A 27,658-nucleotide genomic window follows, 5' to 3' on the forward strand; every position below is an offset into this window, starting at 1 on the left:
TACACTTAGAAAACCTAGAATGATTAGAATTTTTAAAAACAAATGTTAGTCTTTTCCTCCAGTATCTATTTGTTTTTCAGTGTCAACAGTAAAGTTTTATATCTTGATTCATATATAGTGCACTAGTTTACTTCTACCATTAATCCCTTTTTTCTTGCTAATCAAAACTTCTTACTGCCATATAAGATAACCTGTTAGAAAGTATCAACCATGTGTGTGCAAGTGTGTGTTACTAAAAAGAGTCATAAGATAACGGTGCTGCGAGCTTCCTAATTTGGTTCCTGATTTCAGAAGTATACCACATGAGGTTTAAGCAAGCTCATTTCTAGAAGATGCATAATTTGTGGATAATGGTTTTCTTACTCAAAATTGTGTATACTTCAGGTATTATGTAATACTGAACAGGTTACTTGCTTTTTCTTTTCCCCAGAGATAAACTCTGAGGATCACAAATATTATTCTTTTCACAAATATTATTCTTTTATGTTAATAATGGATTCCATTTTCTAGTATTTGTTACATTTTACCGCATTATTCACAGAGCTGTTTATATATTTTTGTGGCAGCTGTAAGTTGAAAGGCACACTTGTAACATGACAATCCAAAGTTTTCCCTTTATAAACTTTATACTACAAAATTTTCCAACACAGTCAATAAGCACAACCATGTTATAGAAGTAGATATTCTTAACATTTTGCCATACTTGCCATTTTTAATTATTTTTAAAAAGAACTGACAAATGGGCCAGGTGTGGTAACTCACGCCTGTAAACCCAGTACTTTGGGAGGCAGAGGCGGGCGGATCACTTGAGGCCTCAGGAGTTCCAGACCAGCCTGGACAACACGGTGAAACCCCGTCTCTACTAAAAATACAAAAATTAGCTGGGCATGGTGGCGCGCGCCTGTGGTCCCAGCTACTCGGGAGGCTGAGGCAGAACTGCTTGAACCCAGGAGGCGGAGGTTGCAATGAGCTGAGACCGCGCCACTGCACTCCAGCCTGGGACGACAGAGCGAGACTCAGTCTCATTGAAAAAAAAAAAAAAAACCCAAAAACTTACAAACATAAACGACCCTAAACACTTAAATATACATCTCTTTATGAATAAGCAAGATAACCCCTCAATGCGGCCACAGTTACTTTCCTTCATAATTCTAATTTCCAGTCCGTATACACATTTTTCCAATTGTTTTCAAACGTCTTCCACGGCTCCTGTTTTCTGCACCCACACGCTGCATTTGCTGTTATGTCATCAAGTCTAACCTACAACCTCTGGGGGCTCTGACAGAACCCGGGCTCTGGTTACCAGGACAGTCCATGTTATTACATCATGTTATCTTGATGGGGAAACAAAAAAAACACCGCGAGCGGGCGCCCGACCTATCAGAAACGCAGCCTTGCGAGTTACGGGTTACCGCGCAGCATGCTGGGAACGGATACGCGGCGGTTTCGTCTACGCATGCGCAGTCAGTCCTTCCCCGCCCCCCCGTGCCAGCTATCCCGTCGGTGTTTGCCAGTGCGGAGGGTTCGCAGCTCAGGTGAGAGCGTCGGGGCTCCGCGCGGTTTGCGGACCTGCGGGGAGGGATGGGCTGCAGGGGGTGCGAACGCCACGTCCCGGGAACTCCCCCAAAAGCAGGCCCTCCGCTCCCAGTGCCCGGCCTGGGCCCGGACCTCAGCCTGAGAAGGGCCGGCGGGGGCGGGCTCCGGGGGTGTAGGAGGGGCTGAGTCCTCGTGGGAGGATGCTCGGTGCGGCCGAGGTGTGGGTGCCAGAGTGCAGCCAGGCGTCAGGAAACGCGGTGCTGGCGGCAGTAGGGGAACGCGCGTTTATTGTGTTGGCCATGAACCTGCCACAAAGCGCGTACGGCCCGTGGGTCTGTGTTGAAAGCCCGAGCCTAAGAGCTAGAAGGACCTGGTGAATTTTGGCTCTGTCACTTGAGCGTTTGAAAATGAGGATATTAGTAAAAACTGCTTTGTGATGTGCAGAGATAAGGCATCACCTGTAAAGCATTTAGCTAAGTGCTAGCTACTAAGCAGCATGTAAAGGTAGATTCCCATCGTATTTGGAAGACACTTTGTTCTTTTCATGTAGCATTTCGTTTAATTCTCACAACCACCCTGTTTATAAGTGTATCTTTAAAAATGAAGAAGGAGAGGTGAAATGATAGCACCAAGCTCACAAACGATGAGGGAGCGAGGATGCCGATACAGATATGCTTTACTCCCCAAATCAGGCTGTTTGTAATGGCCTACCTACCTAACCCAGCATTACACCCTTCACAGCACTAGGTGAATGACTTGTCCCCAAAACCTCAGGACCATGATTGTGAAGTCAACGTGGACAGAATCTTACTATGTGGCAAGTGTATTTGTTGTGGGATTTCTGGGATGTCTCCAGAGCCTTTCGGTTAGACTGAAGCTCCTGCCACCTCTGTTGCCGAGGCTGCAGTGCAGTGGCATGATCTCCGCTCACTGCAACCTCTGCCACCCAGATTTAAGCAATTCTCCTGCCGCAGCCTCCTGAGTAACTCCTGAGCATGCACTGCCACACCTGGCTAATTTTTTGTATTTTTAGTAGAGATGGGGTTTTACCATGTTGACCAGGCTGGTCTTGAACTCTTGACCTCAGGTGATCCACCCGCCTTGGCCTCCCAAAGTGCTGGGATTACAGGCATAAGCCACCACACCAGACCTGCAGACATTTTTGATTGTCACAACAGGGTGAAGGGGTGTCCTAGTGTCTAGTGCATGTTTAGAAATGCTCCTGAACATCCTACAATGCATAGGACCACTCCTTATGTCAGAGAATTGTCCAGCCCAAAATGTCAGTCGTACTGAGGTGGAGAACACTGCTTTCCATGAAAGTTTCAACTAAAATGAATTTGTTACCCAGGCCTCAGCCCCAGCTTCTCTGGAGCAAAGCAGCTCTTTGTGTTGCAGGAAGGAGGAGGCCCGAGGAACAGGAGTCCAGCCAAAGAACTGCCCTCTGACAGAGACCTCCTCACCAGGGCTTCTGAACAGATGCAGAAGAACCCAGAAAGGAGCAGATCTTGATTTGCCACACCAGCAGCAGTTCTTCAAACCTTTGCCTAGAGAGCGCCAGACTTGGTGATGTCGCCGCATCCAGAAGCCATCACAGATTGTGTGACACTGAACGCTGTGGGCCAACTTGCCGAAGGTGGTGAGCTGGGGTGGAGAGGCATGGGTGACTGTCAGACTGCACAGGAAAAGCCACATTACTACTGGAGGGCTTTTCTGCGTGGTCTCCAAGGAAGGCATAACCAGCCAGGACTGTCTCTAATTCTGTCTCTAATTCTCCTCACAGAGCCCCCATTTTTTTCATTCTTGACTCACTCTTTCCAGATTCTGAATCACTGTCACACAACATCCGTCACATACATGTAGCATCTAGAGATTTACTAAGGTTGCCTCTATCCTGAACCTGTGGAATCACAAAATGATAATACAGGAAAGGCTTTCTGTTTCTGATTCTTTTAAAACCTTAAAAAAGTAGTGAAACTAGGATGAATGGTTTTGTCCGTGGTCACAAAGGACAGAGCTTGAAGCAAAGCACAGTGCTGTTCACTCTGTCACAGGTGAGTCCCCACAAGTATCTTACCAAAATTCTTTTTGAGAAACTGTAAGTTAGAACAAAAAGATTTTAAAATAGTCTGTTTTTCAGCATCTCATTTTTTTTTCAGTTTTGTGTTTTCTGTTGGTGTAAATATTAACAGAGAACGAATGTTAATCCTGTTTTAGTTTTTTGTTAATTATTCAAAAAAGACATACATTTTAAATAAATCAATATGAAAACAATCTACAGTCACCTGATGAAAAACAGCAAGCGGCTCACCCCTCCAATCCTAGCATTTTGGGAGGCCAAGGTAGGCAGACTGCATGAGGTCAGGAGTTTGAGACCAGCCTGGGCAACAGGGCGAAACCTCGTCTCTACAAAAAAATACAAAAATTACCCAGGCATGGTGGCAGGTGCCTGTGGTCCCAGCTACTCAGGAAGCTGAGGTGGGAAAATTGCTTGAACCTGGGAGGTGGAGGTTGCAGTGAGCTGAGATTGCGCCACTTCACTCCAGCCTGGGCAACAGAGCCAGATCCTGTCTCAAAAANAAAAAAAAAAAAAAAACAACCCAGCAAGGTTTCATCCACATGATCATGTTACAGATGCACATATTTAGGGGGTGTTTTCTCTCTAATGCTTCCTATCCCTTCTTAAGGGTCAAAGGAACATTTTTTGTAGAGAGGCCGTTTCCCCAGCTGGTGTGATGACATTGGTAGGCAGGTGAGACAGAGGCTGCCCAGATCTCATGACCCCTTCCTCACCCTCAGGTTGTCCTCTCCGCTTCTCCACACTCTTCGAGGAGCAGCAGAACATGAACATATCTCAGGTGAGTTATTTACTGACACCTTTTTCATCATGGATTTTATAGGTGTTTAAGGGTCCACATAATAATGTGGAAATGTAGAAATAGATTAAAATCATCCAAGGAATATATAGAAAAGCAGAGCAATAGCACAGCAGAATTGGCATGTGGAAAGGTGCAGGCCGCCTGATGTTACAGATTTTCCAAAATGGAACTGCCGTTTTCATTATTTCTGATAGCCATGGCAGAGAGTCAGACAGACAATATTTGTTTCCAGATTTGCATTGATGAGAAGCTTAAACTGGACTGATTCCTCATGGAATCTAGAGTTATCAAAGTCAGGGGAAATGTCTTTGTTGGTCTTCATGTAAGTGTCAGTGCAAATCTTTCTAATAACAGCCCTGAAATAAATGCAGTATGTTGCTTCTGCTTTTTCCTCAGTGGAATTAGAGGGCTTAGTGCCAAACTCAGGCTTTGATTAGTACAGTTTTTCAGGTAGTGGAAGCAGAGTTTCAGGTAGACAGATTGTCAAAGAAAGGACAGATTGGTGGTGTAGGCTCCACTGACCAGAGGTGGAGTGTTTAAAAGGATTTTGTCCTGAAAAATGGGTGAGGTTTTTGTTGTTGCAGTATAGGAGGTTACTGCATTTTGAGAGAGGGCTAAACAAGGCATGCAAGCTCCAGTAAGAATCTTTGCCCATTGCAGTTTGAACTTCGTCTTAGGGAATAATAAGAGAGGGGATGGAGATAAAGGTTTGAGCCAGACGAGGGGTATTAGTTTGCTAGGGCTGCCGTAATAAAGAACCACAGACTGGGTAGATTAAAGAGCAATTTATTTTCCCACCATTCTGAAACCCAGAAGTCTGAGATCAAGATGTCAACAGGGGCCAGGCATGGTGGCTCATGCCTGTAATCCCAACACTTTGGAAGGCCAAGGCGGGTGGATCACTTAAGGTCAGGAGTTCGAGACCAGCCTGGCCAACAGGGTGAAACCCCGTCTGTACTAAAAGAGAGACACTGCACCATGGACTGTAGTCCATGACCTGCACGTACACTCCAGATGAGTTCCTGGAACTAGAAAGTCTGAAGTAACTGGAAAACCACAAAAAGAAGAAGAAAGATCAACCCTTGCGGTGCCTAATTCCCATCTCAACTGATAAGGCAGTTGGACTTTATAACTGACCTTGGTCAACCTCATGACTCCAGACCCTGTGACCCCTCCCAACTTGCAAAAACTGCCCTGAACTGTAACTTCTGTAACTTTCCATTGCCTACCCCAAACCTACAAAACCAACTCCTGTCCCACTGCCCTCTACTGACTCTCTTTTTGGACTCAGCCCGCCTGTACCCGGATGAATAAACAACCATGTTGCTCGCACAAAAAAAAAAAAAAAACAAAACGGGCATACCCGGGCATCATGGTAGGCCCCAGTAATCCCAGCTGCTTGGGAGACTGAGGCAGGAGAATCGCTTGAACCTGGGAGGTGGAGATTTCAGTGAGCCGATATCACGCTACTGCACTCCAGCCTGGGTGACAGCGTGAGACTCTGTCTCATTAAAAAAAAAAAAAAAAAAAAAGAAAAAATAAGGTGTCAACAGATTTGGTTCTTTCTGAGAGTTGTGAGGGAAGGGCCTTATTCTGTGGTTTAGATGTCTGTCCTTACATCATTTTTCCTCTGTAGGAGTCTATGTTCAAATTTCTTTCTCCTGTAAGGAATTCAGAATTTGTTCAAATATAGAAAGATACAAAGAAATAATATATAAATATATATGTGGAAGGTTCCCACCTTCCCAGATTACCAACTATATATATTTTGTTAGATTTTTCTTTCTCTCGTATGCCTCTTCTTTCCTTTTTAAAACTTAGTTCTTTAACTGAGATACAGTTGTAATACTAGTAAAGTGCACTCTTAAGTGTGTAACTGGATGGATTTTTACATGTGTATATTCATGCAATTTAGCACCCAGATTAAGATAGCACCACTGTATAAGGATGCTATAAGGACATAAGGACAACCACTATTCTGACCTCACATGTTAAGAAAAAAGATAAATTCATTTTTTAATACCGTACCAGTGAAATCATACAAAGTGTACCCTTTTTCAGTTTTCAAGGGAGTGGGAGGTCTGGCTTTACATAACATTTTTTAGATTCATCAGTTTTGCTGTATACCTTAATATTTCCGTTACCGCTGGGCTGTATTTCATTATTTGAATAGACCATAATTTATTTCCACATTCTCCTCTTAGTGCATTTTTTTTCATTTGTTTTTCCTGTTTCAGACTATCAGGAGTAAGGCTGCTGTGAATATTCTTTTGTGTCTTTTGGTATGTCCTCATTGCTTTTGGGATTTACCTAGAAATGGAATTGCCGCTTCATAGAAGAAACATATGTTCAGCTTTAATACATACTATGAGTAGCTTGCCTAAATGGTTGAATCAGTGTACATTCCCACTAGCATTCTAGCTGTACCAGGTTCTGACCAACACGTGTTACTGTCAATCTTTTTGTTTTTAGCTATTCTGGTGGCTACATAGTGTGGTATCTCATCAGAATTTATAACTTGCTTTTCTATGATAAATACTAATGTTGGGCACCATTGTTTGTGTTTTGGCCAATTTGACATCCTTTCCTTTTATGTATTATGTAAAGTACCTATTCAACTGTTTTAATTGGGTTATTTGCTTTTAAGTAGAAATTATTTCAATATTATCAGAACATGTTTTTTTTGCCATGCATGCATTACTAATGTTCTTGGATTCTGTGGCTTGCCTATTCATTTTTTAAACAATATCTTTGATAACAAAGTTTTTACCTTTAATAAAGGTCAGAATTGTCTTTTCTTTAATGGCAGTTCTATTTGAAAGCTCTTTCCCTACTCAAAGATCATACAGATATTCTCCTTTATTGTTACTACATCCTTGTTTATTTTAGCTTGATGCACATAGAGTAAGATTTTGTGTTTGGTATAAGGTGAGTGTCACGGTTCATATTTCCATATGGATATCCAGTTGCTGAAGCACCATTTGTCAGGAAGACCGTCCTCTGTCAACTGAACTGCAGTTGTGTCTTTTGTCAGTCAAGTGACCTGTATGCAGGTCTAATGTAGGCCGTGTTTTCTTGCTTTGGTCCAGTTATTTGATCTTTTTGCAAGTACTTCATTGTCATCATTACTGTTCCTTTATAGTAAGTCAGGAATTCATAGTGAATTTATTTACTGTTTTAGGTCCTTTTTATGTTCATGGAAATTTTATCAGTTTTCATAGAAAATCCTGATGGAGAGTTTTTCAGAGTAGAGGTGAAGTCTTTCACATCTTTTATTAGATTTATTCTTAGGTATTTGATGTATTTTGATAATAGCACAAATAACTACTTTTTAAATGTCATTTTCCACTTTGTTAGTTTATTAAAATACAATGAATTTTTTAGTATTCATCTATACCTAGGCATTTTACAAAGTTTATTCATTCTAATAGCTTATCTGTGGATTTTTTTGGATTTTAAATGTGCAAAATTTTTTTTGCAGTAAAGACAGCTAATATTTTTGTATCTACGTTAATGGAGAGATACTGGCTTGCAGTTTTGCCGTCATGTAACATCAGGTTTTGGCATCAACATTATATTCTCAAAAAATTAGTTTGGAAACAGGTATTCACTTTCTGTTCTCTGAATGAGTTTAAGATTGCTGTTATTTATTCCTTAAATGTTTGGAAAAATATACCTGTGAGGTAGTATAGCCTTGGAGTTTTTCTTTTTTTTTTTTTTTTTTTTTTTTTTTTTTNCAGGCTGGAGTGCAATGGCGCAATCTCGGCTCACCACAACCTCCGCCTCCTGGGTTCAGGCAATTCTCCTGCCTCAGCCTCCTGAGTAGCTGGGACTACAGGCACGTGCCACCATGCCCAGCTGATTTTTTGTAGTTTTAATAGAGACGGGGTTTCACCATGTTGACCAGGATGGTCTTGATCTCTTGATGTCGTGATCCACCCGCCTCTGCCTCCCAAAGTGCTGGGATTACAGGCTTGAGCCACTGCGCCCGGCCAGCCTTGGAGTTTTTCTTGTGCCTGGTTTTTACTCATGAATTCAGTTTCTTTAATAGGATATAGAAAATCCAAATTATCCTATTTATTCTAGTGTCCTTTTTTTTTGGTAACAGCTTTATGAAGATACAATTCATATATCATATAATTCACACTTTTAAAGTATACAGTTTTGTGGTTTTTGGTATAAAATTGATTGCCACAATCAATTTTAGAGTGTTTTCATCACTTCAAAAAGAAATTCCATATCATTTAGCTATCATCCCCTATCCTGACATACACGATCTCAGCCCTAAACAACAACTAATTTGTGTTCTGTTTCTATACATTTGGCTATTCTGGACATTTCTAATAGGTGAAGTCATATAATATGTGATCTTTGTGACTATTTCTTTCTCTTTTTTTTTTGAGACTGAATGCACCCAGGCTAGAGTGCAGTGGCACAGACTGGGCTCACTGCAACCTCTGCCCTCACAGGTTCAAGCAGTTCTCCTGCCTCAGCCTCCCGAGTAGCTGGGAGTACTATTACTCACCACCACACCTGGCTAATTTTTTAGTAGAGACGGGGTGTCACCATGTTGGCCAGGCTCCTGACCTCAGGTGATCCGCCCATCTCGGCCTCCCAAAGTGCTGGGATTACAGGTATGAGCTACCATGCCTGGCTATTGTGAGGCAATTTTAAAATTGGTATGAGGTAAAAGTCCAACGTCATTCTTTTGATGAGATTCAGTTATCCCATTTATTAGGAATAATTACATTGACCATTTATTAGGAACAAAAAGTTTGTTGAAAACTTTTTTTTTCCAATAAATGGTCAATGTATGGGTTTATTTCTGGGCTCTCAGTGCTATTCTGTGGATCAGTATGTCTGTATGTATGCCAGTATCACACTGTCTTGATTACTGTTGCTTTATAATAAGTTTTAAAATCAGGAAATGTAATCCCTCCAATTTTTTTCTTTTTCTTCTGGATTGTTTTGACTATTCAGGTTCCTCTGCAATTTCATATAAATTGTAGGTTCAGCATTTCTGCAGAAAGGCCATTGGGATTTTGATATAGATTCACTGAATCTGTAGATCACTTTTGGGAGTATTATCATCTTAATATTAAATCTTCCAATCCATGAACACAGGGTGTCTTTCCACTTATTTATGTCTTCTGAATTTCTTTTAGCAGTGTTTTCTAGTGTTCACATATAAGTCATGTACCTTCTTGGTTAAATATATTCCTATTTCATTATTTTTTGCTCTGTTGTAAATGAAATTGTTTTCTTTTTTATTATTCATTGCCAGTACTCAGAGAGTTAAATAATTCTTGTGTGTTCATCTTGTATCCTACAGTTTTGCTGAATATATTTATTGGCTCTAGCAGTTTTTGTCTCTTCCTTAGTCTTCCATATGTTAAATCTCATGGTCTATAAGTAGAGATAGTTTTACTTTTTTCTTTCTAATTTGGATACATTTTTTTCTTTGTCTTACCTATTTGCTCTAGCTAGAACTTCTAGTGTAATGAATAGAAATGATGAAAGCAGGCCAGGTACAGGGGCTCACGCCTGTGATCCCAGCACTTTGGGAGGCCAAGGCAGGCAGATCACGAGGTTACCATCCTGACCAACATCCAACATGGTGAAATCCCTTCTCTACTAAAAATACAAAAATTAGCTGGGTGTGGTGGTGCACGCCTGTAGTCCCAGCCTAATATTAGGGAGGCTGAGGCAAGAGAACTGCTTAAACCCAGGAGGCAGAGGTTACAGTGAGCTAAGATTGTACCACTGCACTCCAGCCTGGTGACACTGCACTCCAGTCTGGAGTGAGACTCCATCTCAAAAAAAGAAAGAAAAAAGAAATGATGAAAGTGGAGGCATCCCCATCTTATTCCTGATATTTGGAAGAAATCTTCCTGTTTTTTAGCCTAGTGTGTTATGTGAGCTGTGGTTTTTCAGAAATGCTTTTTGTTGTGTTGCGGCAGTTCTCTTCTATTCCTACTATGTTAAATGTTTTTATCATGAAAGGATGTTTTTGTCAAATGCTTTTTCTGCATCAGTTGAGATGATCATGTGATTTGTTTTCTTCATTTTATTATTGTGATATATTACACTGATTTATTTTCTTATGGTGAGCCACCTTGCATTCCTGGAAACTTATACTTGGTCATGGTGTCTAGTCCTTTTTATTTGTTGCAAAATTTGGTTTGCTAGTATATTGTTGAGAACACATATTCAGAAGGGATATTGATGATAGTTTTGGGGTGATTTCTTTATCTGGCATTGGTTCAAGGTAACTTATAGTATGAGTAGAATTCACCAAATTTAAAGACCAACCAGTTGGTCTTGAGCCTTTCTTTCGTGGGAGGATTTGGATTACTGATTCAGTCTTCTTACATGAGTCTGTTTGGATGTTCTGTTTTTCTTTGAGTCCATTTTGGTGGTTTGTGTGTTTCTAGGAATTTGTCCATTTAACCTAGGTTATGTAATTTGTTACTATACAGTTCATTGTGTTCTTTTACTGTCTTTTTCATTTCTGTGAGGTCAGTAGTAAATTCCCTACCTCATTTAGTTCCTTCAAGTGTACAATTAGGATATTGATTTGGGATTGTTTTTAATATAGGTATTACAGCTATAAATTTCATGCTTAGCACTGCTTTATCTGCATCCCATGCATTTTGGTATTTTGTCTATTCATTGTGAGTAATCTCAATGTATGTTCTAATTTCTGTGTTTTTGGGGTTTTGTTTTGAGACTGAGTCTTGCTTTGTTACCCAGGCTGGAGTGCAGTGGCACCATCTCAGCTCACTGCAACCTCTGCCTCCTGGGTTCAAGTGATTCTCCTGCCTCAGCCATGCAAGTAGCTGGGATTACCACCATGCACCACCTCGCCTGGCTAATTTTTGTATTTTTAGTAGAGACAGGGTTTCACCATGTTGGCTAGGCTGGTCTTGAACGCCTGACCTCAAGTGATCTGCATGCCTCAACCTCCCAGAGTGCTGGGATTATAGGTGTGAGCCACCGTGCCCAGCCTAATTTCTCTTTTGACTTTCCCTTTGATCCTGTAGCAAGGTGAAAATCCTCCTATGTGTATAGCTCCTGGGGACTTCACATACTCACACTAGTATACACTTGCCTTTAGCAGGTTGTTAAATTTTTCTAGTAATTTTCTTCCTAATTGTCTTAGATGGAGTTCAGTAGCATCTGCTCCAGTAAGCAAATGAGAACATTCTGATTCTCCTGGCAGGTACCTGTCTCTCTCCTAATAGTTCAAAAAAAGGATATTAATTTTCTGTTTACCCCGCATCGTTCTCGTAAGGATGTTAGCATTGCTTTTATCGGCTCTCTACATCTCTGAGCTGAGATCTAAAGCTACACTGTATGATTTTAACTTTTTGCAATTTAGTGAGATAGACTGCCTTTTTTTTTTAATGTGCAAAGGACACCAGAGAGTTACATTATGCAGAGGTTATTCTATATATGTCAGTCAGGTTGGTTAATTATATCTTCAGTCCTCTATATCAGTGGCCAGAAAACTTTCTCTGTAAATGTCAGATAGTAGGCTTTGTGAGAGATACAGTCTCTGTTGCAACTACCAATCTCTGCAGCTGTAGCGTTAAGCAGCCATAGATAATACATAAACAAATGAAGACCGGGCACAGTGGCTCACGCCTGTAATCCCAGCACTTTGGAAGGCCGAGGCAGGCGGATCCCCTGAGGTCGGGAGTTCAAGACCAGCCTGACCAACATGGAGAAACCCTATCTCTACTAAAAATACAAAATTAGCCAGACATGGTGGCGCATGCCAGTAATCCCAGCTATTCAGGAGGCTGAGGCAGGAGAATCACTGGAACCTGAGAGACAAAGGTTGCAGTGAGCTGAGATCATGCCATTGCACTCCAGTCTGGGCAACGAAAGCAAAACTTCATCTCAAAAAAAAAAATCGAATGTGGCTATGTTCCATGAAAATTTTATTAAAAAAAAAAACAGTAGTGGTGAGCTGGGTTCGACCTTTGTGCTATAGTTCACTGACTCCTGTTCTATATCCCTGTTGGTTTTTCTTAATCCGCTTTTCTATGAGTTACTGGGAGAGTTACATTAAAATCACTAATTATAATTGTAGATTGATATCTCATTTCTGTCAACTTCTGTTTATATACAGTCAGTTCTCATTATTCTCAGTAGTAATGTTCCCAAAAGTCACTACAAACACTGAACTAATAAATACTGAACCATTGTTCAGCGGAGAAATACAGGGTTAAACCTCGGGTCACATTTTTGTCAACCAGTCAGTACATAATCTTGTTTTTATGTATCTTTATGCATAAAGACACATTATTTAATATTGTTGATTCACAAAGATTGAACTAATGGCCAACAACACCATAACTACTGCCTGAATGATCCTTATCTAACATAGATATTTTCTCCATGAGACATATCACAAGCTTCTTGCACATAGGCACAGTAGACAGCAAGCATGTAAATGCTATACATATGGGTCATTTAAAAAGTGAAATCATCAAGAAAAACACAAAAATGCAGTAAATATGGTGCTATGTAGATTGAGAAATGAACACTTATTTACAGTATCAGAGCTGAAACAAAAAAGCCTATCACCGTGTTCAGCCTCATCTGGGAACATGTAGGTCAGGCAATTCAAACTTTTTACCTTCCTGCGTATGTCCAAAAGTGACTGGAAAATAACGGCAAGTGTTGATTTTGAGATTGCAAATAATTTTAGTATGTAAATTTACAAATACGTAATCTGTGAACAATGAGAAATGATTACATTGGGAAGCTATGTTTGCCAGGTGCATACCAATTTGGGTTTGTTGTATCTTCTGTTGAAAGGACCATTTTATCATTACAAATTGTTACTGATTTTTTATACCTCTTTCTTGCCTTAAAATCTGTATATGATATTAAATGCAATCATATCAGCTATCTTTTGGTTTTGATTATATTGTATGTCTTTTTCCATCCTTTTATTTTCAATATGCATAATCCCTATGTATATAAAATATGTTTTCTTTGTTGTTGTAGTATACTTTCTTTATCTTTAATTTGATTATTTAGTCCAGAGGTTGGTAAATTTTTTCTGTAAAGGGCAAGTAATAAATATTTTCAGTTTTGACAATCATAAGGTCTCTGATGGAACTTCTCAGTGTTATTTCAGCACAAAAGCATCCATAAACAATGCAGCATGATTGGGTGTGCCTATGTGCCAGTTCACTTTATTTAAATAAAGTGGCAAGTGGCCACATGCAGTGACTCACACCTATAATCCGAGAGCTTTTGGAGGCCAACATGGGAGGATCACTTGAAGCCAGGAGTTCAAGATTAGCCTAGGCGACATAGACCACACATTAACAAAAAACTGGCAAGCCAGATTTGGCACAAAGGCCATGATTTGCTGATCCCTGCCCCGATGTATGCCCAGGGTAGTCTATTGGGTTGGAATAAAAATTGTAGGAAGTTTATTTGCATTTTTTGGTTACAAAAATAAGAATTAAAAAAAAGTTTTACTAATGTGTCTATTTATCATCTATGTATATAACTCATGAATATATATAGATCATTTATAAACATTTTCTTTGAGACAAGGTATTGCTCTGTCACCAAGGGTGGTATACAGTGGTGTGATCATGGTCCACTGCAGCCTCATCCTCCTGGGCTGAAGCAATCCCCCTGCCTCAGCCTTCCAAGTAGCTGGGACTAGAACCACACACCACCATATCTGGCTAATTTTTTAAATTTTTTTAGAGACAAGGCCTTGCTGTGTTGCCCAATCTGGTTTTAAACTCCTAGGCTCAAGCAATCCTCCCACCTTGGCCTCCCAAAGTGCTGGGATTACAGGCATGAGCCACTGCACCTGGCCTATAAAAACTTTTACTAGTTTAATACTTTCAAAGTACAAGATAAGATTAAATTCAAAGTAGGCATCCTTTATATTTGTTTAAGCTTTTTAGAGTTGAACTTGATAAAAATTGATTTCATGGGTGATTTCTACATCATCTAATTCTGAATGCTTCAGATTGAATAGAAATGTACTGTTACAGGAATCAGTGTCATTCAAGGATGTGACTATAGAATTCACCCAGGAGGAGTGGCAGCAAATGGCCCCTGTTGAGAGGAATCTGTACAGAGATGTGATGCTGGAGAATTACAGCCACCTCGTCTCAGTGGGTGAGCATGTAAACATAACCTACCCTTGTAACTCCATATGGAAAATATTTCTTTTTTAAGTGCCAGTACATGTGAACAATTTACTTAAATTTTAATGTTATTTAGGCTTTTCATTCAAGAGTCTGAAGTAATTAAGCCCTGTCAAGGACTAGAAAAAATGTATTGTCAGCTCCCAACGATAATGCACTTTCAGGATACTGCTTCCAAAGCTGTATTTTTTCCTACTTTTGGAGACTAAAATTTTATATATCTGGCCTAAGTCCTTGATTATTCTTTATTTACAGGGTACTGCCTTTTCAAACCAGAGGTGATCTTCAAGTTGGAGCGAGGAGCAGAGCCTTGGTTGTCAGAGGAGGAATTCTCAAACAAGAGTCACCCAAGTGAGTTACTGAGCAGTAGTGAACAGAATTCTGCAGGAGTGGTTAGACTCCAGGTCACTTTAGGGGGTGAACACCTGAATATTCCAAGACTTTTCTTAGAAAGCCTAAAGGCACAAAAAGCAGCAGTTAAAAGAAAATGATTAATAAAATTGATTCCATTAAAAGTAAGAAATTTGTTAATAAAAGATAGTATTCAAAGGGTGAAAAGACAAGCCATTGAGTAGCATAATATGTATATAGTGCGAATACTTTAGAAAAGATATGCTTCCTGAAAAAAGGGATATAAAGAATTTCTGCAAGTCATTATGGTTAAAGGTAGGCAACCCAATTGAAAAATGGGCAAAAATATTGAACAGGAACTTTTACTGTGGCCAGTAAATCTTTGAAAATGTGTTCAATCTCATTAATTTACATGGAGCACAAAATAATATATGAAGTGAGATATGAGGTGAAATAACAGATATGAAGTGAGATTAACAAATATGGCAATGCCAAGTCTTGGTGAGGATATGGAATGTTAGAGACCCTTAACCACTGACTGGAAATATAAACTGGTAAAACCATTGTGATATCAGGAGGATTCGTTTTTAATTCCCATAGGATTTTGATGAACAGGTGGTATTTGGTTACATGAGTAAGTTCTTTAGTGGTGATTTGTGAGACTTTGGTGCACCCATCACCCAAGCAGTATACACTGAACCCAGTTTGTGGTCGTTTATCCCTCTCCTTCTTCCCATCCTTTTACCACCCTGAGTCCCCAAAGTCCATTATATCATTCTTATGCCTTTGCATCCCACGAAGATGTTTTCTAATCAAGGTAAACTTTTGCATATGCTGTAGCCAAGCAATACCTTTTCTAATCATATGACCGACAAAAAGATATCATTGTGTTCTCTGGAATACATAAAAGAATATTAATGGTAGTATTGTTTATGTTTGGTAGAAATTGTGCTCATCAACAGTAGAATGGAGAAATAGTTGTATTCCTTAAGGAAAAAATTATACAGCCACATAAAATCTTGTACACTGATTATAAACAATATTAAGCAAAAGAAAACAAAAAATATGTATATATGGTTATATTTATGTAAAGGTGTCAGAAGCAGGCAAAATTCAACTACATTTTTAGGAATTCATGTATTGGTTATAAAACTATAAAGAAAATCAAGGAAATGACAACATAAGTATTAGGAGAGTGGTGAATTCTAAACATATAGAGTTTGTAACCAAGCATAGATAATCAGGGATTTTTTTCAGAGCCATTTGTGTTTCATGACATGGTTTCTAATTCCACGAGTGTTCACTTACTACTATTAAGTTGCTCGTGAAAGTTTTATGCAAGTAGATATTGTTTCATGCTTGATAAAGTGTAAGAGATAAGCAAGAAGTGGCAGATGATATTTGCAGTATGACCTGTCAAGGATAGGCATTTAGAATGCATAAAGTATCCAGACCTTTCTTAACCATCATTTTCACAGTAAAACATTCTGTAATACCCTATTTAAAATTGTACCCCTCATGTCAGATTGATATGTAGAAACTTAGGATGGAATGATCAGGTTCACTTATTGCTTAGTTCTGATGGAATAAATCAACAGCATGACAGCCAGAGTGGAGCAGGGCATCGAAGTTAGCTGCAAGAATGGATTTTATTTTCAACAATTTTATATTTGCTTGTATTTCTATGAATCACAATCATAAGAGGGGTTAGAGATGTAACCATTTTTTATGTAGTCATAAAGGAGTTGGTTATGTTATAAATTTAACTTGATGTTGAAGAACTGATGAGGGATATCAAATTGTAAGAATGTAGACAATAAACTATTCTAACCATTATAATCTAGATAATGTCAAGACCTGGAGTGTAATTTACTTTCTCCTTCTAAACCCGTTCCGTGTTGGGCCTATTCCAAAAATTCTGTTATCTCCTGATTTTCCTTGTTATACTACTTACATTTAGGGTTTTTGTTGTATTTATCCCATTATCTATTTTTCCTACTCCCTAAAATAACCACCCCTATAAAACTCTAAGTTTTTCTTTTCTTTCTTCTATCAACCCAGTTAGGAAAATCTTATTAATCACATGCAAAATGTGTATTTGTTACCAGTTTCCTTTTCCATTTGCACTATACCAATATTACTTTTAAAGGGGGGTGTTCTGAGATATATATTAATACACACATATATATGAATTATTTAATCTTAAGAAATCAAATAATTAAGTGCAACATAGGCTGAATGTTGATAAGCCCTACCCATAAAAGATGTAAGAGTCATAAGATGTTTTCAATATTTCTGTTTTAGAAGATTACAGAGGTGATGACCTGATCAAGCAGGACAAGAACATCAAAGACAAACACTTGCAGCAAGTAATATGTATCAATAATAAAACATTGACTAGAGAGGAAGAGAAAGTTTTAGGGAAACCATTTACTCTGCATGTAGCTGCTGTTGCTTCAACAAAAATGTCCTGCAAATGTGACTCATGGGGAGTGAATTTGCAAAGTATTTCTGAATTTATCATTAATAATAGAAACTGTTCAACAAAGAAAGTAGATTGCTGTAATCTATGTGAGAATTCACCTTTCAAAATTAACTTTGAGAAAACTCAGACTGGGGAGAAATTTTATGAACATAATAAAAATATGAAAGCTCTCAGTTATAATGAAAATCTTCCCAAGCATTCAAAGTTTCAAACTTTGGAGCAAGCTTTTGAATGTAATAAAATTGGAAAAGCCTTTAATGATAAGGCTTGCTGTGTTAAACATAAGAATCCTCACACAGGAGAAAAATCCTGTAAAGATGATGAATTTAGGAAAAAATGTGATAAGACAACTCTCTTTGACCACAGGAGAACTGGCACAGGGGAGAAACATCCTCATCTTAATCAATACGGGAAATCCTTTGAGAAGTCAACTGTGGAGGAATATAATAAATGTAACATGGGTGTGAAATATTATGAATTAAATTCAAGTGGAAATAATTTCAACACAAAGCCACACCTCACTGAACCTCAGACAACTGTCACAGAAGAGAATCCAGTGGTATGTAGTGACAGAACAGAGAGTTGGGTTAAATCCTCTGAATATCATGAAAATAAGAAATCCTACCAGATATCAGTTCACAGAGTTCACCAGAGAAGTCACTTGAAGATAAAACCCTATAAATGTAATGAATGTGGGAAATCCTTCTGTCAGAAAGGACATCTCATTCAACATCAGAGAACTCACACAGGAGAGAAACCATTTGAATGTAGTGAATGCAGAAAAACTTTCTCCCAGAAGTCACACCTCAGTACTCATCAGAGAATTCACACAGCAGAAAAACCCTATAAATGTAATGAATGTGGAAAAACATTTGTCCAGAAGTCAACCCTCAGGGGACATCAAAGAATTCACACAGGAGAGAAACCCTATAAATGTAGTGAATGTGGGAAAACTTTTGTTCAGAAGTCTACTCTCAGAGATCATCACAGAACTCACACAGGGGAGAAATCCTTTCAGTGCAATGAATGTGGAAAAACATTTGGCCAGAAGTCAAACCTCAGAATACATCAGAGAACTCACACTGGGGAGAAAACTTACCAATGTAACGAATGTGAAAAATCCTTCTGGCGAAAAGACCATCTCATTCAACATCAGAAGACTCACACAGGAGAGAAGCCATTCAAATGTAACGAATGTGGGAAAACTTTTGCCCGGACATCAACCCTCAGAGTGCATCAAAGAATTCACACTGGGGAGAAACCATTTAAATGTAATGAATGTGGGAAAAAGTTTGTCCGGAAAGCAATCCTTAGTGATCATCAGAGAATTCACACAGGGGAGAAACCCTTTCAGTGTAGTAAATGTGGAAAAACTTTTGGCCAGAAATCAAACCTCAGAATACATCAAAGAACTCACAGTAGGCAGAAATCTTATGAATGCAATGAATATGGGAAATTACATAAGAAGTCAACCCTAAGCGTATACCAGAAAATTCAGGGAGAGGGGAATCCCTATTGATGTAATAACTGGGAAATCCTTTCGACAAAAAGATTACCCCTTTTGACATCAGAGATACACAAGAAACCAATTGAGGGTAGTGAATGTAAGAAGGCAGTCCCAGAAATAAACCCTCACAGTGAATCAGAGAATTCACTTAGGAGAGAAACCATATGAAGATGAATGCAGGAAGAATTGTGTCCAAAAGGCAACCTTCAGAGGCGTTTTTGTTTCTTTTCAGAGTCCTATGGATAGGCCTGAATGAAGTCATACCCTATTAGATAGTTCTCACACATCACACAGGCTGGTAGTCTGTTCACCAGTACCAATTTCACTTTATTGCAGGCACATAACTAGTCCAAATTTCCCAATCTCCTTTTCGTCCAAGTGGGTCTTTGTGACTAGCTACCAGGTTGTGGATGTCCATGATGTATATCACATCCCAGTCTGAAAAATAAGAGACTTCCCTAACTTAACTACCAGGGTCCTATCACAACAACAAAATGGATATGATTTCTAGGACAAACTTGGTGCTGTGCTTTACTGAAGCAAAGTACGAGATAAAGAAGTCAGTGTGCCTGAATGAATATATGCAGCAAAATTCTCCTTTTCCGCATCTTTCCCAGTTGAACATTATGTAAGTAAAAATTAAGTTTGTACAGTAGTCCCCCCTTATCTGCATTTTCACTTTATGCAATTTCTATTAGCCATGGTCAACTGCACTTTAAAGTTATTAAATGGATCCAGAAATAAGCAATTTCTACATTTTAAATTGCACACAATTCTGCGTAGTGTGATGAAGTCGCATGCCCTCCTGCTCTCCATGTGGTTTGCTGAATCATCTCTGAGTCTAGTGTATCCACCGTGTATACACTGTCTGCCAGTGAGTCACTTACTTGGCATTTTAGTTATCAGATCACCTGTCAGGCTGTGGCAGTGCTTGTATTCAAGTAACCCTTATTTTACTAAATAATGACCCCAAATTGCAAGAGCAGTTCTACTGTCATGTTATTATAATTATTCTACTTTATTATTAGTTGTTAATCTCTTGCTGTGCCTAATTTATAAATTAAACTATCATAGGCTTGTATATATAGGAAAACGTAGTATATATAGGGTTCAGTATTATGCTGTGAGAAGCCCAAGCTGTGGAGAGGCCCCAGGCAGGTGCCCTGGTCAGCAGCCCAAGCTAAACACCCAGCCAACACCAGAAGCTGCAGCCAGCCATGTGAGTGAGCCTTTGCGCATGTCTAGCCTCGTCAAGCCCTACAGCTGTCTTCCCATGAAACCACACAGCCAAGTCCAGGTGGAAAATGTGAAAGATGTTTCTACCAAGTCACTGAGTTTCTGGGTGGTTTGTTTTGCAGTAACCAAGAACCAGAACGGTGTGGTCTGCACTCTCCAGTGGCCCCCCTATGTTCAAACACTTCACTCAGCAAGCATCATCACCCAACACCTGGACCTAATCACTCCGCAGGGTCTTTCACTACAGAATCTTTTCTCAGGGTTGCAGATGTGCCAGTCTCTGCTAAGATGCTCACCTCTTTATCTTCCCTTAGTGATTGGCTGCTCTGGTTGATGTCAGCTTTCCCTTCCTCCCGGAAGTCCTCCCTCATCACCTCCTTCCCCCTAACAGCTCCAGCTCCTTGAGGTCAGGCCTGTCTCTTCCACCGTGGCGATGGCCTGTATATGTTGGGTCCTTCATAAATTCTGTTTCAAATCTAGGACCCAACCTGTACAGTTAAGGGATTTACCTTGGGAATCTTCCAAATCTTCTTGCTACAATGGACTACTTTTATTATAAAATCCAAATAATTTAACAGTTGCCACTTTTGTGATTTTATGTCAAAAAGATGAAGTTTGGCTGGGTGTGGTGGCTCATGCCTGTAATTCCAGCACTTTGGGAGGCTGAGGTGGGCGGATCGCCTGAGGTTGAGAGTTCAACACGAGCCTGGCCAGCATGGTAAAACCCTGTCTCTACTAAAAATACAGAAATTAGCCACGCATGGTGGTGGGTGCCTGTAATCCCAGCTGCTTGGGGAACTGAGACAGGAGAATTGCTTGAACCCAGGAGGCAGAGGTTGCAGTGAGCTGAGATCACACCATTGCACTCCAGCCTGGGCAACAGAGAGACTACGTGTAAATAAATAAGTAAATAAATTACTTTTAGCAACCACTAGAGAAGGGCACGTAAGAGTCCAGGATAGCACATGATTCAATTCAGATGAACTTAAATGGAGCCTGCTGGAGGCTTTGTGGGATGAGACCCCACTGTCCACCTAGTTTTCTTCCTGGAAGATTATGGAGTCTATTCACTAAACGCTTGTAACTATCCTTTATATTTTTTTCACTGGGAACATGAGACTTTTGAAAAAACAGGTGATGAAACTGTGTTCTTTTAGCCAATACATGTGGGAAGTTTTTCAGCTTTTAAAACCAATTCAGGTGCTTACAGGTAGGTTGGTGTAAATGTAGCCACAGACTCTCACTTTGGGTCCTCTGTCTTCCACCTTCCAAGGCCAGCACACCATTCCTGAAGCCCAGCCTCACACCGTGGAGTTTATCCCACATCCCTTGAGGACCCAAAGACAAACAGCCTTGGCAATGCATTGTCTCACCTCAACTGCAAAGTAGCCATGGGGCCCTCACCAGCAGTGGGGGAAGATGCGCCAGAAACTGGCCCTGATACCTTTGTCCTGTAACCTGACTGGGCTGCAACCACCTTGGGTGAGATAAACATGATCTCTAAGGCTCTTTTTCAGTATTGAAATTGCCCATATGTCTGATCACTTTAAAGAAAAATGTAATTTTTTTCTTTATTAAAATAATTTTCTTTTGTCCTTATAGATCGTTTGTCATATTTTGCTTCAATCAAGGGTTGGGTCAGACACAGCCACTGGGGAGCTGACATGAGATCTGCACATTTGTTACTAGAAGAGTCAGAAGGCCACCCACTTTTCCTGTTAGTGAACCAGTGGCACAGCAGGTATGGCTTAGAGCCCAGCTTCATGCTTGATTACTGATACATTTTGGCTGTGTCCCACCCAAATCTCATCTTGAATTTTAGCTCCCACAATTCCCACATATTGTGGAAGGCACCTGATGGGTGGTAATTGAATCATGGGGGCAGGTCTTTCTCCTGTTCTCATGACAGTGAATACCTCTCACAAGATCTGATGGTTTTTTAAGGGGAAACCCCTTGCCCTTGGCTGTCATTTTCTTCTTTCTGCTGCCATGTGAGACATGCCTTTCACTTTCCACCATGATTGTGAGGCCTCCCCTGCCACGTGGAACTGTGAGTCCGTCAAACCTCTTTCTTTTGTAAATTGGCCAGTCTTGGGTATGTCTTTATTAGCAGTGTGAAAACAGAGAAATACAGCAACACAAAAAGTCAGTGCATCAAAAACAGAAAGAAACCCCAGAGCGCGAGCACGGCGCAGCCCAGCCCGAGCGGACCCGGCGCCTGCAGCCTTGGCGCTGCCATGGTGGAGGCGGCGGTGCCCACCCGGGCCGCTGCGGAGGACCTTCTCGGTGCCTTGAGATTGAGTTGCTGGACCAGTGCGAGTTCTCGCGGGCCAAGGCCGGGGCCAGCCAGGCGTGGGTGCTGCGGGCGGCGTTCGGGGGGCGCAGAGCACGTACCCCCGGAGCTGTGGAAGCCCTTCTATACTGACCAGTATGCGCAGGAGCACTTGAAGCCCCCAGTGACACGGCTGTTGCTCTCAGCCCATCTCTGCTGCAGGGCCTGGCGCCAGGCACTGCCACAGTTTGAAACACCCCCCAACCCCTCTGCACTGCTGGCCCTGCTGGCGCGGAGGGTCATGGTGCCTGCATTGCCGGAGCAGCAGGTGTGCAAGGCTGACCTGAGGCACCAGCCCATTCTCATGGGAGCCCATCTAGCTGTCATTGATGTCATCATGGCTGCCTTTGCCTTTGAGTGGACAAAGGCCCTGCCAGGTCCCTTGGCCCTCACCAGCTTGGAGCACAAGCTGCTTTTCTGGGTGGACATGACCGTCTGGCAGCTGCAGGAGAAGACAGAGCAGGAAGCGGCCCAGAGAGCCTCTCCAGCAGCCCCTGCAGACTGGGCGGCCCCCGCGCAGCCCTAGATCCGATACCGCAAGGACCGGGTGGTGGCACGGCGTGTCCCCTGCTTCCCAACGGTGACCAGCCTCCAGGACCTGGCCAGTGGGGCTGCACTGGCCAGCACCAGCCACTGCTATTGTCCCCAGCTGCTTCGACTTGAGGAGGTGTGCCTGAAGGACCCCATATCTGTGGTGGACAGCCTGTACAACCTCCAGCTGGTGCAGGACTTTGTGCCTCCCGCCTTCCCCGTGGCTGCCTCCTGTCCCTCGAGGACTTGCTCTACGTCCTCCCGCTGCTCAAGGTCAACTTGGTGGTGCTGCTGGCTGAGTTGTTCATGTGTTTTGAGGTGCTCAAGCCTGACTTCCTGCAAGTGAAGGACTTGCTGGATAGTCACGCCGCCTCCCCCAGGGCACGGAGGCCCCCGCCCCCAACAGCATTGGCAGCAGTTCTCCTGTCTTCCACATCCACCTCCCACTCCTGTCACCTGGCGGCCTCAGTCCCCACTCCGAGGATCCACAGGCTCCCTGAAGTCTTCCCCATCCATGTCCCATATGGAGGCCCTGGGCAAGGCCTGGAACCGGCAGCTCAGCGATGTGGATGTCGTCATGGGAGACCCTGTGCTCCTCCGCTCTGTGAGCTCGGACAGCCTGGGACCCCCCACATCCTGCGCCGGCCAGGACCCCTGCCCAGCACCCCCCAGAGCCTGGCGACCTGCCCACCATCGAGGAGGCTCTGCAGATCATCCACAGTGCCAAGCCCCGGCTGCTCCCAGATGGGGCGGCTGATGGCAGCTTCTACCTCCACTCCCCTGAGGGGCCCTCCAAGCCATCTCTGGCCTCCCCGTGCCTGCCTGAGGGGACCTCCAAACTACTGTCCGACAAGCCCACCAAAGCACTGGTGTACGTGCTACACCCCGAGACCCTCTCAAAACCATCTTGGCGGGGGGGGAGGCATCGAAACCGCCGGCCCCATCCGAGGGGTCCCCAAAGGCAGCGGCTTCTTCCCCCGCGGCCACCAACTCCGAGGTGAAAATGACCAGCTTTGCGGAACGCAAGAAACAGCTGGTGAAGGCAGAGGCTGAAGCTGGAGCAGGGTCCCCCACGTCTACTCCAGCCCCGCCAGAGGCCCTGAGTTCAGAGATGAGTGAGCTTGGCGCCCGGCTGGAGGAGAAACGCAGAGGCATTGAGGCCATCTTTGCAAAGCACTGCCAGCGGCTGGGCAAAAGCGCCTTCCTGCAGGTGCAGCCAAGGGAGGCTTCTGGGGAGGCGGAGGCCGAGGCCGACCCTGGCCCAGTCCCTGGTGGGGAGCGGCCAGTGGGTGAGGGCCAGGGTGAGCCAACTTTACGGCCCAAGGTAGTGACCTTCTCGCCAGACCTGGGTCCGCTGCCCCCCGAGGGGTTGGGGGAATACAATCAAGCGGTCAGCAAGCTGAGTGCCGCTTTGAGCTCTCTGCAGCGGTACATGCAGAGGCTCATGGACCAGCAGCAGCGGCTGCTGGCCCTGCCAGAGGCCCCTGGACCTGCCGCCCACCCTGCTGCAAGGATCATCCCTGGCCCCACGACGACGGGGTCCAAAGTCTTGTCCCCCAGCCCCGCCCAGTGGGTCCCGGCCACCCGGTGCAGCCCTGGGCCCGGGCCCAGCCCGTCACCCTGAAGCCTGAAACACACCCGGCCAGCGGAGCTGCGGCTGGCGCCCCTGACCAGGGTGCTTACACTACCCCGCGACATAGACAGCCTCCCCCACCTGCTCAAGTTCTCCCCGAGCCAGGTGCCTGTGCAGACGCGCTCCTCCAACCTCCTGGCAGAGGGGACACCCCCCGAGGAGCCAGCCGCCCTCCCGGCCTCATCGAGATCCCGCTGGGCAGATCCCGCCGCCGAGGAAGACGGAGACGGGAGTCCCCCGGTGCTGAGGATTCCTTGGAAGAGAAAGTGTCTTCAGAGGGGTAGCCCCGAGCGGGGCTGGGGTTCTTCTACAAGGATGAAGACAAGCCTGAGGATGAGAGGGCCCAAAAGCGGGCCATCCTGCTGGAGCGGCAGCAGCGGCGAGCAGAGGAGGCGCGGCAGCGCAAGCAGTGGCAGGAGGCGGAGAAGGAACCGCGGAGGGAGGAGGCCGCGAGGCTGGCCCATGAGGAGGCCCCTGGCCCAGCCCCAGCCCTGTCCACAGTCCCTGCAGCCCCCACGGCCACCCCGGCGCCTGCTGCCCGGGCCCCAGCCGAGGAGGAGGTGGGCCTCCGGCGGGGGGACTTCACGTGGCTGGAGTACGAGCGCTGAGCCCAGCTGAAGCTGATGGACGACCTTGATAAGGTGCTGTGGCTGCCCCGGGGCTGCGGGGTCGGGGGCCCGGGTCGGGGCGGGCTGAAGGCGCCGCGGCGTAGCTCAGGTTGCTGTGACGACTCGGCCCTAGCGCGAAGCCCGGCACGCAGCCTGCTGGGCTCTCGGCTGAGCAATATCTATTCCCAGTCCACCCTGTCACTGTCCACTGTGGCCAATGAGGCCCCCAATAACCTCGGGATGAAGAGGCCCACGTCTCGGGCTCCCTCCCCGTCGGGCCTCATGTCCCCAAGCTGCCTGCCTGGGAGCCGTGAACGGGACTGGGAGAATGGCAGCAATGCCTCCTCCGAGCAGCGTCGGTGCCCGAGCACACAGGTCCACGGCTGTACAAGGAGCCTAGTGCCAAGTCCAACACATTCATCATCCACAACGCTCTGTCACACTGCTGCCTGGCGGGCAAGGTGAACGAACCGCAGAAGAACCGCATTCTGGAGGAAATTGAGAAAAGCAAGGCCAACCACTTCCTGATCCTCTTTCGCGACTTGAGCTGCCAGTTCAGGGCGCTCCACACACTCAGGGGAGACGGAGGAGCTGTCGCGGCTGGCGGGCTACGGGCCCCGGACCGTCACACCCGCCATGGTGGAAGGCATCTACAAGTATAACTCGGACCGCAAGCTCTTCATCCAGATCCCCGCCAAGATCATGTCCATGAGCGTTGATGCCTTCACCATCCAGGGACACCTCTGGCAGGGCAAGAAACCCACCACTCCCAAGAAGGGCGGCAGCACCCCCAAATAGCCCCACCCAGGGCTGGGCCCTGTGTGCTGCGGCCACCGCCTCCCGGAGGACAGTGAGTGGGTGTTCCTGGGTCCTGTCTGTCCCCAGCCGTGTCTGGGTGGGACTGGAGCCTCTACCCTCTGACTGAGTCCAGTCCTGCTGTGGGGGCTGAGCTGGGAGGTTCAGGGACTCAGGGCTCAGCTCAGTCCCCTTGTCTGTCCTCCCCCACTTCTTGAATAAAATAATTTAAAGAGAAGTTGTGCCTTGTCCCCTCCAAGGCTGGCCGGGGTCCCACACTCCAAAAAAAAAAAAAAAAAAAGTACATTTGAAGTTACATTTTATTTAAACAGGTAAAAATGTATATGTCCTTTTAAAATTAAATCCAAAGTAAGTGAATCAATAATACAAACATGTTTATAACAGTAATTAAAATAGAGGTAACATTTACCACTGTGAAAATATCACAGAAGTCAAATCACACTTAGATCTTCAATGACTGAAGTGTGCATCCCACACAGTAGGGGCTGGTAGACAGAAGATAAATTCCTCCTCCGGATGTGCCATCCGCAGTCAAGTCCCCTCATCACCACCCATCAGCTCACACAGTGGGGTAGCTGGCTGCTGTGGCGATTCCACAGTTGTTCCTCCAGTCTTTGGCCATCTTCATGCAGCCATCCATGCCCCAGCGTTTACCCCAGCTGAAAGGAGAGCAGGTTTTCCATTTCAGAGGAAGGGTAAAGCACATTGGGTTATTAACTTAAACGCTGTGCCAGAGCCACGGGCTTAACATAAAGAATCAGGAGATGTTGATTTTCCTGTTCGTCCCTTATAAATTCTTGAGTCTAAACCTGCATATCACTTCCACCCCAGAGCCGAAACTGTGACCTTTCACAGAAGTGTAAAATCAGAAACAAAAAGGATAGGATGTCTTTCCAGCTAGATATGCTTCAGAATTAAGAAAATGTTCAAAATTTGGACATGCAGTAGGACAAATACCATATTAATATCCCCAGCATGCTCATGATAGTATCTAGATGTTATAATCAATCATTAATATCCTATGTTCTACCTAAGGGGGATAAAAACTTCTGGGATTTCAAAATGTGCATAAGGGCTTGTGGTATCTAAATACTAATTGCAAAAAAGGATTCCTTTTTGAATTTCAGCTCCAAGTATTTTTCTGGCAATTTATACCTGTTCCTCACCAGCCAATGTTCGTTGTTATCCGACTCTGCCCCTTAATAGCCATAGCCAGCCACCAGCATAGCATGATCCAGAGTCACTCAAAATAAATGCATGAGAGAAAAAAATGAAGACTTGGTGAGAAGCTCCCAAGGACACCTGACAGTAACCCACCCTGTCACCCACAGGGAGGGAGGCATCTCTAAAATCATTAAAATGACATGCAATCCAGATCGGGCTTAACAAGATCTATTATTATCAAGGCTAGGGATTTAGGCTCTCATCCTCAACTAGCAGAAATAGAAATTAGCATGATCTTTCATAAAAAAACTTTCCTACAGGCATAAAAGACCACTATTTTTGTAATTCTACTCTAGAATATCAGTCTTAAAAGCACAGAACACCAAA

General features: G+C 43.5%; 1 protein-coding gene, 1 long non-coding RNA gene and 1 pseudogene across 4 annotated transcripts; 2 read left to right on the top strand and 1 right to left on the bottom strand.

The window, feature by feature from the left end:
- The first annotated feature begins 1,479 nt into the window (after window positions 1–1,479).
- Window positions 1,480–19,714, top strand: ZNF510 (zinc finger protein 510). Of its 3 annotated transcripts, none has more exons than XM_017521309.2 (6): window positions 1,480–1,535; window positions 2,935–3,175; window positions 4,336–4,394; window positions 14,453–14,579; window positions 14,864–14,959; window positions 17,264–19,714. In XM_017521309.2, exons 2-6 carry the CDS (start codon window positions 3,106–3,108, stop codon window positions 18,961–18,963), a joined length of 2,052 nt encoding a protein of 683 aa, XP_017376798.1. In that variant the 5' UTR covers window positions 1,480–1,535; window positions 2,935–3,105; the 3' UTR covers window positions 18,964–19,714. The 3 variants fall into 3 exon arrangements, with proteins under 3 accessions (XP_017376798.1, XP_017376799.1, XP_017376800.1); XM_017521310.2 differs by having other exon boundaries at window positions 1,482–1,535; window positions 2,935–3,172; XM_017521311.2 differs by having other exon boundaries at window positions 1,482–1,535; window positions 2,935–3,133.
- LOC108298715 lies at window positions 14,398–27,658 on the bottom strand. The gene is made up of 3 exons (XR_001822667.2): window positions 27,263–27,658; window positions 26,475–26,766; window positions 14,398–14,408 (listed from the first exon to the last, which is right to left on the bottom strand). It is a non-coding gene; the product is annotated as an uncharacterized LOC108298715 (long non-coding RNA).
- Window positions 22,410–26,324, top strand: LOC108298712 (annotated as a pseudogene).

Source organism: Cebus imitator, unplaced genomic scaffold (assembly GCF_001604975.1).
Source record: "Cebus imitator isolate Cc_AM_T3 unplaced genomic scaffold, Cebus_imitator-1.0 Scaffold1053, whole genome shotgun sequence".
Lineage (NCBI taxonomy): Eukaryota > Metazoa > Chordata > Mammalia > Primates > Cebidae > Cebus > Cebus imitator.